The 20,564-nt window shown below is 46.8% G+C and overlaps 2 protein-coding genes across 2 annotated transcripts in view; one reads left to right on the forward strand and one right to left on the reverse strand.

Annotated features, from left to right (window-relative positions):
• Nucleotides 1-460: 460 nt before the first annotated feature.
• Nucleotides 461-1,345, forward strand: LOC144603784 (myeloid-associated differentiation marker homolog). The gene has a single exon (XM_078417483.1). The coding sequence runs from the start codon at nt 461-463 to the stop codon at nt 1,343-1,345; it is 885 nt and encodes a 294-aa protein (XP_078273609.1).
• A 13,634-nt stretch (nt 1,346-14,979) lies between these two features.
• LOC144604080 (cytoplasmic phosphatidylinositol transfer protein 1-like) overlaps nt 14,980-20,564 on the reverse strand; it is a 181,761-nt gene continuing 176,176 nt past the window's right edge. Inside the window, exon 9 of the mRNA XM_078418171.1 lies at nt 14,980-19,725. Coding sequence (XP_078274297.1) covers nt 19,460-19,725 — 266 coding nt within the window. The 3' untranslated portion in view covers nt 14,980-19,459. The remainder of the gene's footprint in view (nt 19,726-20,564) is intronic.

The raw sequence follows: 20,564 nt of genomic DNA on the forward strand, positions 1-20,564 counted from the left end.
CCCCGAGGTGGGTGTAGGACAGTGTGGGCTGAAGGGCCTGTTTCCCCACTGTGTCTCTAAAGTCTGAAACTCTAAAAGCCCCAGTCTACATTGTGGAAGTGAAGGTCGGCTACTACAAAACCATGCGGCTTTTGCCCTTCCACTCTGCAGTGCAGAGTGAATGAATAACTATTTCGAGATGTGAAAGAGCAAAAAGTTCTTCCTCATAAAGAAAACACTCTTGACTCGACAGCAAACAAGGTTCCTAGGAGACTATCTTTATGGCAGACGGTTACTGCCAACTTTCAGAGACACATAAATCTCATATCTCGGTGCTGCAATCGGCCGTGAGTAATCCATTGGGAGGAATGCTTTGTGGAGAAATAAGTCACATATTAAGCAGTGAGCAGCCGTCTCTCAGTGAGTGAGTTGCTGCAAACAGTGGAGTACACCGATCGCGGTGTGGACCTGCTCTTTGGGGATGTCTGTGCAACTGAACTGCAGACTGCTGATCACCCCCATCGGGATAGTCAGGCTGCTGGAGGTCTTGCTGTCGTGCACAGCGTTTAGCCTGGTTGCCCATGTGGGTCTGTACTCCGGGCCGTACGGCGGATGGTGCATGTTCGCATGGTGCTTGTCCTTCGCCGTCACTCTGATCATCGTGGCCTTGGAGGTGACGGGGCTTGAGGCCAGCGTGCCCATCTCATGGGAGGACTTCACCGCCTCGTTCGCCATGCTGGCCACCCTGCTCAACCTGACGGCCTCCATCATCTACCCGTCCGTCTTCCTCTCACCCACGGGACGGCAGGGTGCCAGGGAGGACCACCAGATCGCGGCCACCGCCATGTCGTGCCTGTGCTTCGTCGCCTACGCCGTGGAGGTGGGTCTGACGCGGGCCAGGCCGGGGGAAGTCAGCGGCTTCTTGAGGACGGTGCCGGGGCTGCTGAAAGTGCTGGAGGCGTTCACCGCCTGCATGATCTTCGTGCTGGTGGAGGGGTCGTACGGCGCCAACCCCGGGCGCCAGTGGTGCATGGCCGTCTACTGTATCTGCTTCATCCTCACCTTGTTGATCATCCTGCTCACCATCGCCCGGCTGACGGCCAGGCTGCCCATCCCCTTCGACAAGCTGCTGACCGCCTACAGCTTCCTGGCCGTGCTGATGTACCTGACCGCCGCCATCGTCTGGCCAATCTTCTGCTTCAGCCCAAGCCACGGCCGGGCGAGCAGGCCGAGGGCTTGCCAACGTGGCCACTGCCCCTGGGATGACCAGGTTGCCGCCGCCGTCTTGACCTTCGCGAACCTGCTGGTATACATTGTGGACCTGGTCTATTCAGCCAAGCTGGTCTTCATCCCACAGGCGGCTTGAGCACTTCTGAAAACGGTACACGGTGGTTGTCGGGAAGGTGCTTTTATTGGTGATCCTGCGTCAATACAAGTGTAAGGAAATAACTGCAGATGCCGGTACAAATCGAAGGTATTTATTCACAAAATGCTGGAGTAACTCAGCGGGCCAGGCAGCAAGGGGCCACAGTTTAAGAATAATGGGGTAGGCCATTTAGAACTGAGATGAGGAAAAACTTTTTCAGTCAGAGAGTTGTGAATCTGTGGAATTCTCTGCCTCAGAAGGCAGTGGACGCCAATTCTCTGAATGCATTCAAGAGAGAGCTGGATAGAGCTCTTAAGGATAGCGGAGTCAGGGGGTATGGGGAGAAGGCAGGAACGGGGTACTGATTGAGAATGATCAGCCATGATCACATTGAATGGCGGTGCTGGCTCGAAGGGCCGAATGGCCTCCTCCTGCACCTATTGTCTATTGTGTATCTCAGGAGAGAAGGAATGGGCGACGTTTCGGGTCGAGACCTTCTTCAGTCTGAAGAAGGGTCTTGACCCGAAACATCACCCATTCCTTCTCTCCTGAGATGCTGCCTGACCTGCTGAGTTACTCCAGCATTTTGTGAACAAACTGCATCAATACAACATATATTGGGTGTTTTCTATCCGCCGGCTAATATTGGGGTTTTTTATGGGTTGGAATTATTGAAGCTGATAAGATCAGCTGGGTTTGTCTGCTCATGCTCTCAGTACAAGATAGTGCACCCTTTCACTACACACTTGTTATGCCTTGTTTAGACTTTAGCGATACAGCGTAGAAACAGGCCCTTCGGCCCAATTTGCCCATACCGGCCAACATGGCCCATCTACACTAGTCCCACCTGCCTGTATTTGGCCCATATCCCCTCTAACCCTGTCCTATACTTGTGTACCTGTCTAAATGTTTCTGAAACGTTACAATAGCACCTGCCTCAACTACCTCCTCCGGCAGCTTGTTAAATACAGTCCTGCACACTCGGGCCAATGCACAATTTTACCGAAGACAATTCAATTACGAACCTGTGAGTCTTCGGAGTGTGGGAGGAAACCGGAGCACCCGGAGAAAACCCACGCGGTCACAATGAGAACGTGCAAACTCTGTACATACAGCACCTGTAGTCAGGATCGAACCCCGGTCTCTGGCGCTGTAAGGCACCGTTAACCCAATCCTCCCCCCTGGGATCGTTCTCGTAAATCTCTTCTGGACCCTTTTCAAACCCAGCATGTCCTTCCTCGGATCTGGGGTCCAAACCTGCTCACAATGTCATGGTTGCTGCTTCAGGTGTTTGCGGAGGACAAGGGTTGTCGTGTAAGGTAAAGAAGGACTGCCCATTCTCAACAGTTACGTTTAGTTTAAAGATACCACGCGGAAACAGGCCCTTCGGCCCACCGAGTCCACGCCGACCTGCGATCCCCGCACACTGACACTATCTTACACACACGAAGGACAATTTACACTTGTACCAAGCCAATTAGCCTACAAACCCGGAGACCTCATTGGAGACTTTTTTTGGGGTGTGGGAAGAAACCAGAGCTCCTGGAGAAAACCCACACAGGTCACGGGGGGAACGTACAAACTCCGTACAGACAGAATGTATTTATTCACAAAGTGCTGGAGTAACTCAGCAGGTCGGGCAGCATCTCGGGAGAGAAGGAATGGGCGACGTTTCGGGTGCCAAACCCCATCCCTCGAAGAAAAAAACCCAACGTGACGTAGGAAGTGATTGATCAAAGCTCAATCGCCGTTATTCAGCTGATGAGTAATTGTGTTCCTGAGATCATCTTGGACTTCTGCCAAGGGAGTCGGTATGCAAGCTTCACCTAATCTTCTGTTAATGTTCAATCACTAGTGCCTCACACTCCTCTACTGCACTGCATGGCACTTGTAGCCCAAATATATTCAGAAGTTCGTAACTTCACAAATTCTAGGAGCAGAATTAGGCCATTCGGCCCATCATGTCTACTCTACCATTCAATCGTGGCTGATCCTTCTTTCCCTCTCAACCCCGTTCTCCTGCCTTCCCCCCTATAACCCCTGAGAATCTGTCAACGTCCGCCTTAAAATTATCCATTGACTTGGCCTCTTGTGGCAATTAATTCCGCTTTTTAATTCTAAAAGCTACAGGCTTTCATGTTTGGTATATTTGCCTTTGTTAGTTAAATATTACACAAAACCCCACCTTCTTTAAATTGAACAACTCCTAAAAAAAATAAATCTTTATTTAGTGCTTATAGTATGCCCCAAAGATTCTTTCCATGAGAATCATCGGCATATTTGCTACCAAACCACAAGGTGATATCAGGGCAGATTACTCAAGGCACGGCCGGAGATGATGAAGTGTGTTGCTTTGGAGGAGGAGAGAGAGGCAGCGAGATTAAGAGGGGAGAAATGTAGAACTTTGGACTCGGTAGCTGAATATTTAAACAGTTAATACAAGGAATCTCCATTTCAGTTAATACAAGGAATCTCCATTTCAGTTGCTGGGGATGAGAGGTTTATAGAGTCGGAGACTTGCAGCATGGAAACAAGCCCTTCGGTCCAACTTGCCCAACATGTCCCATCTACACTAGTCCCAACTGCCTGCATTTGGCCCATAACTCTCTATACCTGTCCTATCCATGCACTTGTCCAAATGTTTCTTAAATGGTGTGATAGTCCCTGGCAGCTCGTTCCATACACCCACCACCCTTTGTGTGGAAGAGTTACCCCTCAGGTTTATCCTATCACAAATAGCTGAAGAAGTTGTATCTGTATTCTTTGGAGTTTCGAAGAATGTGGGGTGATCTCATTGAAACGTGTATAAGTGTAAAGGGGTGTGACTTCCCTTCAGTAAACATCTTCTGCCTTTCCCATGTGCAGAGGTACCTGTTACATATGATGAAGCACTGTATTTTTTTCAAAGTACGTCTGATTTTAATGAACACCAATATCAAAGTGTTGGAAGGGAATACGACACGATAGATCTTTATTTATCCCAGGAGGGAGATTGGTCAGCCAACAGTCATAAAAAACGCAAGATACATGAAACATGAAATTAATGTGACGAGGGGAAAGTTCAGGATTGGGGATGTGCAAAGATTTGGGGGTGAGGTGGGGGGGGAGGTCAGTCTACCCCACGATAGAAGGGGCGATGAGTTGTACAGTTTGATAGCCACAGGGAAAAAGGATCTTCTGGGGCATTCTGTGCTGCGTCTTGGTGGAACCAATCTGTGAATTATACCCATATGTGAAAAAGCATGACTCACTGAATAGAAAGTGATTGTGAGAAATAAAAGTAGCAAGGGAACATACTGAGATGCTTACCAGAGCAGCACAGTCTTGAATGAGGGAACAATGAAGATAAGGGGTGGTTATCTTAAGACTGAAGGGCAGGGAAATTTCTTCTTATCCAGGCAATGAATCTCTGGAATATTGATCGCTGGAGGTACAGTACTTAAAAAGGAGGTAGATAATTCTGTGAAAGGTCGGGGAGTTGAAGGCCAGGGGAATCAGGCACAGAAGTGGAGGCGATTTGCCAAGATCATATTGAATGAAATGGTCAACTCCTGCTCCTATTTTCTGGGTGTTCTTCACTAGCCTTTAACTATTTCTCACAATCTCCATCTATTCGGAGTCATTATTTTTCACATCTGGGAATAATTCCTTTCCAACATATTGTTGTTGGGGTTCATTGAAAATCTGACATACTTTGAAAAATATATAGTGCTTCTTAACATTCAACACCAGGGCAGCACAGTGGTGCAGCACAGTGGTGCAGCACAGTGGTGCAGCACAGTGGTGCAGCACAGTGGTGCAGCACAGTGGTGCAGCACAGTGGTGCAGCACAGTGGTGCAGCACAGTGGTGCAGCACAGTGGTGCAGCACAGTGGTGCAGCACAGTGGTTGGAGCACAGTGGTTGGAGCACAGTGGTGCAGCACAGTGGTGCAGCACAGTGGTGCAGCACAGTGGTGCAGCACAGTGGTGCAGCACAGTGGTGCAGCACAGTGGTGCAGCACAGTGGTGCAGCACAGTGGTGCAGCGGTAGAGCTGCTGCTTCACAGCGCCAGAGACCCGGGCTCGATCCTGACTAGGGGTGCTGGCTGGACGGAGTGCTCCCTGTGGCTGCGTGGGTTTTCTCCAGGAGCTCTGGTTTCCTCTCACGCTCCAAAGATGTACAGGTTTGTAGGCCAATTGGCTTCGGTAAAATTGTAAATTGTCCCTGGTGCGTGGGATCGTGTGCAGTGTAATCGCTGGTCAGCGCAGGCTCGATGGGCCGAAGGGCCTGTTTCCGCGCTGTATCTCTTAAGCTAAACTAAACCAAAGGTATATCTGCGCATGGGAAAGACAGAAAATGTTTACAGAAGGAAAGTTTATTTTATATGATGTGCCAAGTGGTCTTTGCTATTTTTCTAATATACTTTTTAAAAAATCTTTTGGAACAAAATGAAGAAATGCCCATCACTTGTACAACATAATTTATAATCTGTCATAATATAGTTTGCATAGTTTCATTTCAGTAAACCATGTGTGATTTGCAGCTTATGGATGTGCCTTTTTATATTTTAATTCAGTTGGAAAATGTGATTGAACCGCAAAAATAAAATAAATCAAATGCATTTCTGATTTTTACAAGTAACAAGTGCAATTGAGGTTTGATTCTTCATTTTTACTTCAACGCAAAATGAAAATACAGAGATCCCAAATAAAATCAGGAACTGGTCAAATCCGTACACGTCTCTATAGCCTGATATTCACATCCAAGAAGCGATCATCCTTTCTTTGATTCACAAAATGCTGGAGTAACTCATCAGGTCAGGCAGCTTCTCAGGAGAGAAGGAATGGGCGACGTTTCGGGTCGAGACCCTTCTTCAGACTGATGTCAGGGGGGGCGGGACAAAGGAAGGATATAGGTGGAGACAGGAAGACAGTGGGAGATCTGGGAAGGGGGAGGGGAAGAGAGGGACAGAGGAACTATCTAAAGTTGGAGAAGTCAATGTTCATACCACTGGGCTGCAAGCTGCCCAGGCGAAATATGAGGTGCTGTTCCTCCAATTTCCGGTGGGCCTCACTTCTAAAACTTTAGACACAGTGAACGCTGATGAGAAATATTTGATCAAATATGGGTGATTGGAGTTAGACTTTGCTATAGACTTTATGCATACAGCGCTGAAATAGGCCCTTCACCTGACCGAGTTAGTGCCGACCAGCGATCACCATCCTACACACGAGGAACAGTTTACAATTTTACCAAAGCCAATAAACCTATAAACCTGTACGTCTTTGACAATAGACAACAGACAATAGGTGCAGGAGTAGGCCACTCGGCCCTTCGAGCCAGCACCGCCATTCAATGTGATCATGGCTGATCATTCACAATCAGTACCCCGTTCCTGCCCTCTCCCCATACCCCCCTGACTCCGCTATCATTAAGAGCTCTCTCCAGCTCTCTCTTGAAAGCATCCAGAGAATTGGCCTCCACTGCCTTCTGAGGCAGAGAATTCCACAGATTTACAACTCTCTGACTGAAAAAGTTTTTCCTCATCTCCGTTCTAAATGGCCTACCCCTTATTCTTAAACTGTGGCCCCTGGTTCTCGACTCCCCCAACATCGGGAACATGTTTCCTGCCTCTAGCGTGTCCAATCCCTTTGGAGTGCGGGAGGAAACCGGAGCACCCGGAGAAAACCCACGCTGGCACAGGGAAAACGTACAAACTCCGTACAGACAGCACTGGTAGTCGGGATCGAACCGGGTCTCTGTCGCTGTAAGGCAGTAGCTCGGCCGTTGTGTCTCTGTGGCACTCTGCCGTCCCAAGGTTCTTGTACAACAAATCAAATTTCCAAACTCAAATGATAAATGAACGAACCAAAGGTATCCATGAATTCAAAATCCTTCCACCTGTTCCTGCTAACCCACCCGCCTTTAGGCAATGGCTAAATGACAAAATCAAGTTCATAAAATGTCCATGAAGCAAAAGGGGAGGAATGATAGTTGCTTAAAAGAGTTATAAAATAATTTCTGTGTGCAGAATTGTTTGGCGATACAGAAAAATTATAACATTGGACCAAACATCTTGTCTCCCACAATGGTCTGAATGCAATCAGACCTCATATTCCTCCAACTTGCATTTAACTTATTCTTAAGTTATTTACACTGCTGGTGTAGTCCCCAACCTTGAACCTCGAATAACGGAGTTCTTGTGTATTAATTTGTTGTGTTGTTGGGTTTAACGTGCCCGTAAAGCTGCAACAAATACGAATTTCATTGCACTGGTCCCGCAGCAAATGACAATTAGAGCCTTTAGTCTTAGAGACACAGAGCGGAAACAGGCCCTTCGGCCCACCGAGTCCGCACCGACCAGTGATCCCAACCCCCCCCCACACGAGCACTATCCTGCACACTAGGAACCATTTACAATTCTACCAAAGTCAATTAATCCACAAACCTGCATGTTTTTGGAGTGTGGGAGGAAACCAGAGCACCCGCAAGAAACCCACGCTGTGACAGGGAGAACGTACAAACTCCGTACAAACAGCAGCTGTAGCCTGGATCAAACCAGAGTCTCTGGAACTGTAAGGCAGCAACTCTACCGCTGCGCCAACGTGTTGCCCTAAATGAAACACGCTTGACAACACCAGCTTAATCAAGGACGAGTCTCATCCTGGTCACTCCCTGTTCTCTCCTCTCCCATCACGCATGAGATACAGAAGTGTGAAAATGCACACCTCCGGGTTCAGGGACAGTTTCGTCCCAGCTGTTATCAGGCAGTTGAACCATCCTACCACAACCAGACAGCAGTGCTGAATTACTATCTACCTCATTGGAGACCCTCGGACTATCCTTGATCCGACTTTATTAGCTTTTCTTGCACTAAACACTATTCACGTTATTCCCTTATCGTGTATCTGTACACTGTGGGTGGCTTGATTGTAATCATGTGTTGTCTTTCCACTGACTGGTTAGCACGCAACAGAAGCTCTTCACTGTACCTCGGTACACGCGACAATAAACTAAATTAAACTCAGCTCAGTTCCCTTTATCATGTATCTGTGGGGCCCGTGGATGGCTCGATCGTCCGGTATCGGATTTGAGTTTAAAACATTTTTTGGGAAGGATCAAGTTTCCAGGAACAAGGATGAGACTAGATCCTTGGAACTAGCCTGCCAGAGTACAATCCCAGGGGCCTGTCCTCTGTGAATCTGTAACTCAAGTGTGTTTGTCAGATGCACTGGGACTAGAACAATTACACTCAAACAATTACAGGCACATTAAATGCAATAACACAACAAATGCATATACAACGAATTATCAGTCATACGAGGTAAAGCAGACCAGAATAGTGCAAGCCTAGGTACACTATGCAATGGCAGTCATGCAAATTCCATAGTAGTTTGGAGCTGAGACTGGCTGTGGTTAGGATTGTGCAAAAGGGATAGTGTTTCAAAAGGCTCATGGCTGATGGGAAGAAGCTGTTCTTGAACCTTGGTATATTGGTTCCCAGTTTCCTGTACTTTCTTCCCGATGGTAGAAGCGAGATGAATGCATGGCCAGGCTGGTGGCGGGTCCTTGATGATACTGCGGTCGTGAGATGCACCTCCTGACGATCCCATCGATGTGGGGAAGCCAATACCTGTGATGGATCAGGAGTTGTCCACCACTGCCCACCTCCTTTGTTCCTGAGCATTCGAATGATCGCATCAGGCCCAATATGAAGCCAGTCACTACACGCTCCACTCCACAGCTGTAGAGGTTTGATAGAGTAGTCGGGGACATGAAGTCATAAGTGAGAGGAGCAGAATTAGGCCATTCGGCCCAACAAGTCTACTCCGCCTTGCACTCGTCGCCGATCTATCTTCCCCTCTTCACCCCATCCTCCTGCCTGCTCCCCATAACCCCTGATGCGTGCTGGATCTTCTCAAATTGCCGAGGAGCGAGAGGCATTGAAGATCTTTCTTCGTGTTCCCATCAACGTGCTGGGCCCAGGACAGGTGTTAGAAGCTGGTGTCTCTCTCCACCACCCCCACCAACGGGCGCCATTCACGAGGAGGCAGGCTACCCCAGAAACCAAGCATCAAAGGTGTGTTTGACCTAACAAAGAAGTTCTTGCCGAAGGTGGCCACAAAATGCTGGAGTAACTCAGCGGGTCAGGCAGCATCTCAGGAGAGAAGGAATGGGTGATGTTTCGGGTCGAGACCCTTCCTCAGAAACGCCACCCATTCCTTCTCTCCTGAGATGCTGCCTGACCCGCTGAGATACTCTAGCATTTTGTGTCTGCCTTCGATTTGAACCAGCCACCTGCAGTTATTTTCCCAAAGAGGTTCTTGCGGCAGCCCCCCCTCCCATTCCCCACACTCGAGGATGGCATACCCACTGATGAGACAATAGACAATAGACAATAGGTGCAGGAGGAGGCCATTCAGCCCTTCGAGCTAGCACCGCCACTCACTGTGACCATGGCTGATCATCCAAAATGAGGAGGTAAAATGTGCCACATTACCTGTGTAGTTGGCTCTGGAGCTTCACCGTTGTCTCACACAGCAGTATCTCAGTAGGCTGGAGATTGAGCTGGGTTGCACCTGGACTGCATGAGGAGCGGAGTGAACAACAGCGGGGCGTTGAAGGCACATTGCTTCCGCATGCTCAGCTCGAATCATTTGCCATGAAATAAATTTGTAGCACAATGAGCTGTGAGAGCATTTTGTGCTGAGCAGGGACATTTCCATTCCTTTTGGCTACTTTTACTGCAGCGCAGAGCACATTCCAACCCCACACTTGTGCTGGGCGTGCTTCAGAGATGTTGATTGATAGTGGCGACAATGTTTTTCTCAGACCCAACTATAACCATCGATCAAATAAAGTTGCCATATCTTGTTACCACCAGGATAAAAAATGCCATCTTCAGCCACTTTGAAGGACAGCATTGCATCGTCACTAAAACCTGCGATGACCAAATTAGACGCAAGTTTATAGTTTTTCTTCTGTGCAGAGCTAAAAGCCCATGGGAGATCTGTGTCCACACTGTGGAATCGTAACTTTTATAGCCTGCTTGTACTATATACTCATAGCTTCCATCTGTGGAGGGTGAAAGGGTGGTGAGCAAATGCTACTGAGATAAGGAGCAATAAATTGTGTGTGCTTTTATAAAACCTGCTGCTCAAATCATAAAAAGAAGTGAAGCGTGGTTCATTTAGATTGGGACATTGATAGGCGTCCAATGGTCAGAAGGTCCCACCATAACATCCCAATCATATATCTTGTCAGGAATCAAAGTGGACACAAATCGACACAAAGTGCTGGAGTAATTCTGCGGCACGGTGGTGCCCCCGGTAGAGTAGCAGCCTTACAGCGCCAGGGACCCTGGTTCCATCCCGACCACGGGTGCTGGCTGTACAGAGTTTGCACGTTCCCTCTGTGACCTCGTGGGTTTTCTCCGGGTGCTCTGGTTACCTCCCACACTCCAACGACGTGCATGTTTGTAGGTTAATTGGGTTCTGTAAATTGTAAAATTTTCCCTAGTGTGTCGGATAATGCAAGTGTACGAGGCGATCGCTGGGCAAAGGGCCTGATTCCACACTGTATCTCTAAAGTCTAAAGATTCTAATTGTCAATCTTATTCTTATTTGCTGCAACTTTATAGGCATGTTAAAACCCAACAATTTAATATACAAGAAATTATCAGTCAACCTAGGGTCTAGGTTGGGCAATATTGCAAAGAAGCGCAGGTTTGTAGGTTAATTGGCCTCTGTAAATTGTCCTTAGCGTGTGTGGGAGACCTAGTTTACCGATCATTGTGCTTGAACCAGGGGTCACAGTTTAAGAATAAGGGCCATTTAGGACTGAGATGAGGAAAACCTTTTTCAACTGGAAAGTTGTGAATCTGTGGAAATCTCTGCCACAGGAGGCAGTGGAGGCCAATTCACTGGATGATTTCAAGAGAGAGTTAGATTTAGCTCTTAGAGCTAAGGGAATCAAGGGATATGTGGAGAAAGCACGAACAGGGTACTGATTTTGGACAATCAGCCATGATCATATTGAATGGCAGTGCTGGCTCAAATGGCCTATTCCTGCACCTATTTTCTATGTTTCTATCATGTGTAGTGTGAGGCAGTGTGGGCCAAGATGACTCACTTTAATTAAAAGTAGATCTAGGTTTGGAAAAAGATGTAATGAAAACATATCATTCAGCTCATTAAGCCCAGTCTTTCAATGTACCAAGGACAATTTCCGCTAATGACTAAATAATTAATTTACGATTTGATATGCGGCACTTTTACCTGGACCATAGAACATTAGAGCACAGGAACATGCCCTTCTGTGCTGAACATGAAGCCAAATTAAACTAATCGTTCCTTCCTGCAATGATTCATCCCCCTCCAGTCCTTGCATTTCATTTCTCTGTCTAAACACATATATGAGGTGCAGTTCCTCCAATGTCCTTTCATGATCACCCCTTCCCCAGCCAACAATGGGCCATTGTGGGCTCCACCCATCCCTGGTCATCTGTTGCCGGCCCTGCTTTGTTCTGGCCTTTTCCTTCCTCCAGTCCCCTCCCCCTCTACTTTCAGTCTGAAGGAGGGTCCCTACCTGAAACGTCCCCCATCCTTTTACTCCAGAGATGCTGCCTGACCCGTTGGGTTATTCCAGCGTTTTGTGCCCATCTTCAGTCCTGGACTCTGTCTGCTGCTCTTTAAACAACTCCCACATGGTAGATGTGGACTTAACAGCTGTTCCTAATTCACTCTCCCTAACCCCTGACCAATAATGTTGTAATTGCTCGACCCCAATTTAGTAATTCCCTCCCAGGTCCAGAATTATCCTCATTCACAACGATCTTAAAACTTAAAGAGATTGTGACCATTATCTCCAAACAAAAGCTCTCTGCTGAAACACCATTCACCTGGCCAGGCTAATTTCCCAATACGAGCTCCAATATGATCCCTCCTCAAGTTGGTTTATCCACATACTGTTTTAAGAAATTCGCTTGGATACAACTAACGTTTCTGCCCTGTCCTCTTGGTTGTCTCTTCAAAAAAACTCAAGTCAAGTTGACAAGACATGATCGCCCACACACAAAGTCCTTTCCTTTCCAATAGACGTCAATCCTGTCTCCCAGAATTCCCTCCAGTAGCTTTCTCACCAGACATTAAGCTCATAAATTCATGTTATAGTTGCAGAATTAGGCCATTCAGCCCATCAAGTCTGCCAGTTGACCATGACTGATCTATCTTTCTCTCTCAACCCCATTCTCCCGCCTTCTCCCTATTACCCCTGACCCCCGAACTAATCAAGAGCCTATCAATCTCCACCTTAAAAATATCTGTTGAATTGGCCTCCACAGCCTATGAAAGAATTCCATAGATTCACCACCCTCTGACTAAAGAAATTCCTCCTCATCTCCTTTCCAAAGGCACGTTCTTTTATTCTGAGGCTATGAACTCTAGTCCTAGACTCTCCCACTAATGGAAACATCCTCTCCACATTCACTCCATCCAGGCTTTTCACTATTCGGTAAAGTTTCAATGAAGTCCCTCCTCATCCTTCTAAACTCCAGCGTGTACAGGCCCGGTGTCGTCAAACACTCATCATATGTTAACCCACTCATCCCAGGGATCATTCTTGCAAACCTCCTTTAGACCCTTTCCAACGTCAGCTCATCCTTCCTCAGATAAGGGGCACAGAACTGCTCACAATACTCCAAATGCGTTCTGACCAGTGCCTTATAGAGCCTCAGCACTACATCCCTGTTATTGTATTCTATTCTTGAAATAAATGCTAGTATTACGTTTGCCTTCGTTACAACTGATTCGACTGGCAAATTCATTTTTTGGGAATCCAGCACCAACACTCCCAAGACCCTCTGCATCTCTAATTTCTGGATTCTCTCCCCATTTGGAAAATAGTCTCTGCCTTGATTCCTGCTACCAAAATGCATGACTCCACACTTTGCTACACTATATTCCATCTGCCACTTCTTTGCCCATTCTCCCAGCCTGTCCAAGTCCTTCTGCAGAGTCCCTGCTTTCTCTACACTACCTGCCCCTCCACCTATCTTCGTACCATCTGCGAACTTGGCCACAAAGCCTTCAATTCCCTCATCCAAATCATTGACATACAACGTGAGGAGCAGCGGCCCCAGCACCGACCCCTGCGGAACTCCGCAGGCTACATGCTACTAGCCTGGAGTTCCCTGGCTTGGCCTTGCAGCCTTTCTTAAACAAAGGTGCAGCTTTGACCTCAAGAAGTCTGCTACCCCACTCATTGCTAATGATGTTACAAATATATCTGCAAGGGCCTTTGAAATGTCTTCTCTACCTTCCTGCAATGACCTGTGCCAGGCCTAGCTAACATCCCTGCCTAATATTTAACCTAAGCACCAGAGATATCACAGACAACATCCGGATGAGTCATTTGGTCAGCAGAGGTGGGGCTGGGTAAAATGTGAATCCTTATATATCACGGCTTTGGCACAGATCCAAGTATCACATCATTATTTCTCCATGCGGTACTCAGAGAGACAATAATAATTTTGGTATTGAATGTAAAATCCAAAGTCTGAGCATTCATGCTCCACCAGGGTCAGTCAGCACAGTGGTGCAGCGGTTGAGTTGCTGCCTTCGAGCCATGTTCCATCCTGACTGCGGGTGCTGCCTGTACGGTGTTTGTACGTTCTCCCCGTGACCTGCGTGGGTTTTCTCCGGGTGCTCCGGTTTCCTCCTGCATTCCAAAGACGTACAGGTTTGGAGGTTAATTGGCTTGGCTGAAATTGTTAAATTGTCCCCAGTGTGTAGGATAGCATAAGTTTTACGGGGCAATCACCGGTCGGTGCGGACTCAGTGGGCCTAAGGACCTGTTCCTGCGCTGTATCTCTAAAGTCGAAAGGTGGCACATGGAGGCACCTGAGAAGTGGGTATTGAAAGGACTGAAGATGGTAAATGACCTAGTCTTTGAAAGTTGTCCACACCCTGTTAAACATGCAATCTTCAAATTGCCTTTATTATCACTGGAATTAATGATGATTATTCAGTTAATTAAGCAACCCTCTCATTTAAAAGATAGGGGAAGTAATAGAATTTTAGCCCCCTATAAAATGTGATAATTGGTTTATAAAATCGCCTTCTTTTTGACAACACCATTCGAGGGGAGAATGTAATGTGTTAGGATAGGATTTAGGTTAAAATGGATGCTCAATGGTTGACAGGGACTCGGTGGCCTGTTTCCGTACGCTATTCCTCGAAGTCATAGAGTGACACAGCGTGGAAACAGGCCCTTCGGCCCAGTTTGCCCACACCGGCCAACATGTCCCAGCTACACCAGTCCCACCTGCCTGCATTTGGTCCATATCCCTCCAAACCTGTCCTATCCATGTAAGGTTTTTGCTTATGCCTATGTTCTCTGGATGCGGGCGCAGTGGGAAATTTAGTCATACCTCAGTAGTTACGAGGAGCTGGTGGTAAGATGCCTACTTGAAACGCGGGCAAAGTCCCTGCTCCTGCATTGCTGATGGTGGGGAGTTTTAGTCTCGATCCACCGACAACGATTCACTAAAGAGCCTTTAAAACGAAAGAGTTCCAGTTTCTTTTTAAGTATTGTTCAGCATTGAATATTTTTAACCTTTGCCCGCAATAAAGAGTCCGTCACTGATTCCTTGTTTTATACTTTTATTATTCAAAAGTGTAACTACATAATAGTCTTAATGAATATAATCAAACCCTTACTCTTCAGTACATTCATGAAGCCTAACTATAACTTAATCCCTAGAGTTCAAATCCCAGAACCATTAATATGTAGCAATATATTCATTTCCCACCATGGACAACAATCACTACGTGTAAAGCTAAGACATTCTCTTTACTTCCCGTGTTATCAACGCATTCAACTAAAATTATACATCTTCTGTACTATTTACAGCTACTGTAATTGACACTCATATGAAGGCCATTCACAACTGGTTGCATTATATTTCCTTATATACACATTGTTAACTTAGCCTTGTAGGGTGATCTCAATGGGTTATGCAGCCTCTGTGGAGAAGGTAGCTAGTGTACATAGTGCCATTATTTGAACAATCTGTCTTGTGTAGAAATAGCACGGCTGTGTTTCAAAATGAGTCACTTCCAATAAACAGCCACAAGAACTTGGAAATAAAGGACAAAACCAAAAATAAAATCCCTGGTTAAATAAAAATAAAATCACACTGACCCAGGTGAACTCATAGTTGGTGTCCCCGTACACACCTTTAGACTGCTGGCAGTAACTCAGTACTGATGGTCAGTAATGTTCTGGCCATGTAATCCTGTTGTTTTATTGCCTGTTCCATCCCATTGCCAGAGGCAACATTCTTCAACCAAGGAACTACAGATACTGGTTTACAACAAAGGACACAAAGTGTTGGAGTAACTCAGCGGGCCAGGCAGTATCTCTGGAGAACAAGGATAGGTGGTGTTTTGATTCGGGACCCTTCTTCAGACTGACTGTGGCAGGTTGGGACGAGTGGACGATTAAGCCTCAAATGTTGCATTGAAAGAGATGCCATGTAGCGACGGGAAGTTCTTGCCGATGTGTTTGAAGCACCAGCGTCTGACACACGTGCACAGCTGTGACACACGTGTGATATCACGTATGTTTAACAAGAACAAGCATGATCCGAGCATTCAGAACAACCCAGGCTTGATTTACTCCATTTTCTTTGGGAAGGGGATTCTTTATTTCTAAAATGCAGGGGAAGAGTTGCACTAAATTCTTACAGGGTTTGACAGGGTGGAGTGGGGCTTGAGGCTTTCTTCACTGGGGCGTCCACAACCAAGGCTCACGGCTTCAAAGTAAGCTGTTAACTATTTGGGACAGAGATGAACGTAGAACAGTACCGTGCCGAAACAGGTCCAGCGGCCCGCAATGTCCGTGTCGAACATGATGCAAAGTTAAAGAAATTAGTTGAGTTTGTTTCACCTTTAAGGGAGTGACTAAGTGTAATTTTCCATAAAGGGCGATAGAGGCTGAGACAAGGAGTATATTCATGACAGAAATCGATAGAGTTATTGATATTAAGGTAATGGAGGAATTAGAGTTCAGACTATAGAGATACAGCGCGTAAACAGAACTTTCGGCCCACCGAGTCCGCGCCGATCAGCGATCACCCCGTACACGAGCACTACCCTACACACTGGGGACAATTTACAATCTTTACCGAAGCCAATTAACCTACAAACCTGCACGTCTTTGAAGTGTGGGAGGAAACCGGAGCACAAGGAGTAAACCCACGTGGTTACAGGGAGAACGGACAAACTCCGTGCAGACAGCACTTGTAGTCAGGATTGTACCCGTTCTCTGATGCTGTCAGGCAGCAACTCTACCGCTGCATAGGAAGAGATAGGAAGGCATCCACAGGCCTCTGTGGCAATGAATCCCCCAGGTTCACCACCCTCTGACTAAAGACATTTCTCCTCATCCTGAACCGAAACATCACCTATCCATTTTCTCCAGAATGCTGCCTGACCCGCTGAGTTGCTCCAGCATTCTGTGTCTATCTTGGGCAAGTTGACCATCACATCGTAAAATGCTCTAGTCTGACTTCCTTACAGACAAGTAGTCAGTCAGTGTTGAAAGGAACAGGGGAAATACCCTATCCTACTTAAGGTCAGTGATAAACCAATGCATAATGTCAAATTTGGTCCATAATTCATATTTCGTACTGATGAGCTGCAAAGCAATGGGTTCAGTGCAGTTAGGTTTACCACTGACTCTTTGCTATTCATTCATGGATGTTTGCGTTACCTGAAATGCCAGCGTTTATTGTCCATACTTATTTGCTCCTGAACTAATGACGAGCTAACTCCTTTGGTGGTGTCTGGAGTCACGAGTCAGACAGACTTTTAGTTTAGTTTAGTTTAGAGATACGACGCGGAATCAGGCCCTTCGGCCGACCAGCGATCCCCGCACACTGTTAAAAGAAGGCAGGTTCCCTTCACGTAGTGAACCAGAAGGGTTTTTACAACACCCTGGCATTTCATGGCTGCTGTCGGGCTTTTGGTCGGGCTGCATTTGGAATAGTGCTCGCAGTATCAGGTTGCCTCATTACTGGAACGATGCGGAGGCACTGGAGAGGGTTCAGAGGAGGTTGACCACAATCAGGATGAGGGTTTCAGCTGCAGGGAGAGGTTGGATGGACTTAGATTGTTTGCTCTGGAATGTCAGAGGTTGAGGGGAGACCTGATAGAAGTAGACACAATTGTGAGAGGCATAGAAAAGGTAGACAGTCACAGCCTTTTCCCCCCAGTTTGAAAATGTCCAACACTAGAGGGCATAGCTATAAAGTGAGAGGGGGAATGTTTGAGGAGATGTACGGGGCAAGTTTTTTTACACAGAGGGTGGTGAGGGCCTGGAACACACTGCTATTGGTGGTGGTGGAGGCAGATACGATAGAGGAGTTTAAGAGGCTTTTAGACAGGCACATGGGAGTGCAGGGAATAGAGAGATCAGTTCAACTGGCATCATGTTCGATACACATGTGCGGGCTGAAGGGCACCATTCCTGTGCTGCACGGTTCTATGTTCTAGTTACTGAGACCAGCTTCATGTGGAGATTTATTTAATGATTTACATTTCCCAGCAGTCATGCTGGGGATCATACTCTATATTAATCCAGAACTCTGGCTGTCATTTATCTGCTAAACAAACAAATGCTTTGTTATTTCGTTAAAGTTGTGCATTTATAGTTAATCCCGAGGTAATCAATGTGCCAAATTGTACTGTGGACATCATTACTTCATGCAGGGCTACAGAAACTCTTTTCTTTTGGGGGGGAACATTAGACCTCTGTCTATCCTAGATGGTGGAACTCTGACAGTGTGTGATATGTGGGGAATTTGTTTTTTGTTGGTAGATGCTTAATTTAGAAAACAATAATATTCTACAGAGTTCTGGTGGCCCATGAAAAGCTGGATTACTACAATGAATGAAGGAGTTTTATTTGAACACAGCTATAATATGGAACAAGGATTAACATGGGAAATTATATATATATATATATATCAGTCTGAAGAAGGGTCTCGGCCCGAAACGTCACCCATTCTTTCTCTCCTGAGATGCTGCCTGACCTGCTGAGTTACTCCAGCATTTTGTGAATAAATACCTTCGATTTGTACCAGCATCTGCAGTTATTTTCTTACATATATATATATATATATACACACACACTATATATATATATATATATATATATATACATGATGGGGGACTGGGAGGTGGAAGAAAGGAAAGGGGTTGAGACGAGAGGGAAAGGGAGATCAGCCATGATTGAATGGCGGAGTAGGCTCAATGGGCCGAATGGCCTAATTCTCTTCCTATGATTTATGAACTTATGAAAGAGAAGTTGTCAGATAAATCTCCTCAGCTGTTCACTTTTTGTAAAGACCTGTCTTGGGGGAGGACACAAAATGCTGGAGCAACTCAGCGGGTCAGGCAGCATCTCTGGAGAACATTAGTGAGCCAAAAAAGAGAGGGAACTTTATGGGACTTTCAGCAATGCAATAACTTCACTGTAAATGCTTTCAAAACATTCAGTGCCTAATTTAGAAAAAGAAAATAATCGCTGTAAACTGGAGCGAACTGGAGTCACTTGCAAACTGGCGTGGCGGGATGCTACTAATCCCTTTTAAAGTAGTCCTTATCTATTCTGATTTACGCTTGCAGGCCAATGGAACCTGTTTGACTTTCGTTCAGCCCACCCCTCGTCTCCCATTTCAGCAATGACATTTAGATTTAAACCCTTTGCAAATATGTTACAGAAGTGCACGCTGTCAGTCATGCTGAGACCAAGTCCTGAGTCAGCCTAAAAGTCCGAATAAGGAATGATAAAGAAAGTGTAGTAAAATACAGCAATACTGTTTGACACATCGCCTCGTCCCAGTCCATAATCACAAATTAAGAACGCTAATCTCATGGCCACTTAGTAGTAATGCAAAGCTTGCTGTTGTAAAGATCATTGCACAGAATCTTTACAGGCTAAAGCTTCAAAGAATCCCTCAACAGATGGCTTTTTTGTTGTTGTTGTTTTCAGTTAAGTAGCATTTAGATAAATTCAAGGACTGAAATGTCCCAGGGAAGGCTGCCTCCCATGGCGGACGGAGCTGGCTCTACTTGTTGGCCGAGCGCTCACGGAGTTCAGGTAGGGTCAGCATTTCCGGGGCCGATTTCTTCCGCAGTCTGTCCTTCGGCAGGCTGAGGAAGTCTGGTGGCTCGCCGCTGAGCGGCGTGGTGGGGGCGCTGGCTGGGGCGCTGCGTGTGGCCGCAGGTTGGCCGGCATCGCTGATGGAGATGGTGGGCGCCATGATCCCAATCTTCTCGTTCGTCGCTTCCTGACTTTGTTTCTCGTATTCGCGGACTTCGTCCATCGTCATATCTGCAGCGGGTGGGGGGAGGAGGGGGAAGGGGGGGTAGGGGGAAGGGGAAGGGAGGGAGGGGGAAGGGGGGGTAGGGGGAAGGGGGGGAGGGGTAGGGGAAGTAGAGGGAAAGAGGGGTAGGGGAAGGGGGGGATAGAGGGAAGGGGGGTAGAGGGAAGGGGTAGGGGGAAGTAGAGGGAAAGGGGGGTAGGGGAAAGGGGGGGTAGAGGGAAGGGGGTAGGGGGAACAGAAAGGCAACAGATGAGCCCTGGGCGGAAATTCCTTTTTTTAGAAGAAGAAAGAAACTGCAGATGACGGATTACCCCCAAAAAAAGACACAAAGTGCTGGAGGAATTCAGCGAGTCAGGGAGCATCTCTGGAGAACATGGATAGGTGACGCTTCGGGTCGAGACCCTTGTTCAACGTCATCTGAGTCTGAAGAAGGGTCCCGACCCGAAACGTCACCTATCCATGTTCTCCAGAGATGCTGCCTGACTCGCTGAGTTACTCCAGCACTCTGTATCTATTGATTTGTATGTTTCCATGTTGTTACGCTACACATATCGAACCAAAAATGGAATCTCCGTTAAGTTTAGTTTAGTGATACAGAATACAGATACAGGCCCTTCTGCACACCGACCACATTGACTATTGATCATCATTCACACTAGTTCTATGTTATCCCACTTTATCATCAATTTCCCTGTTGACAAATACATATAACTGATCAACAAAAAACTCTTAACTTCTTATGATTCCTACACAGCTTTTAGCCCGTTAAAGATTACTGTCTCTGCATAATTCACTGATACGTTTGGGCTGGTACGTCCATTCACCAGGGGCACTTACAGAGGGCCGA

The sequence above is a fragment of the Rhinoraja longicauda genome, chromosome 21 (genome assembly GCF_053455715.1).
Source record: "Rhinoraja longicauda isolate Sanriku21f chromosome 21, sRhiLon1.1, whole genome shotgun sequence".
NCBI classification, from domain to species: Eukaryota; Metazoa; Chordata; class Chondrichthyes; order Rajiformes; family Arhynchobatidae; genus Rhinoraja; species Rhinoraja longicauda.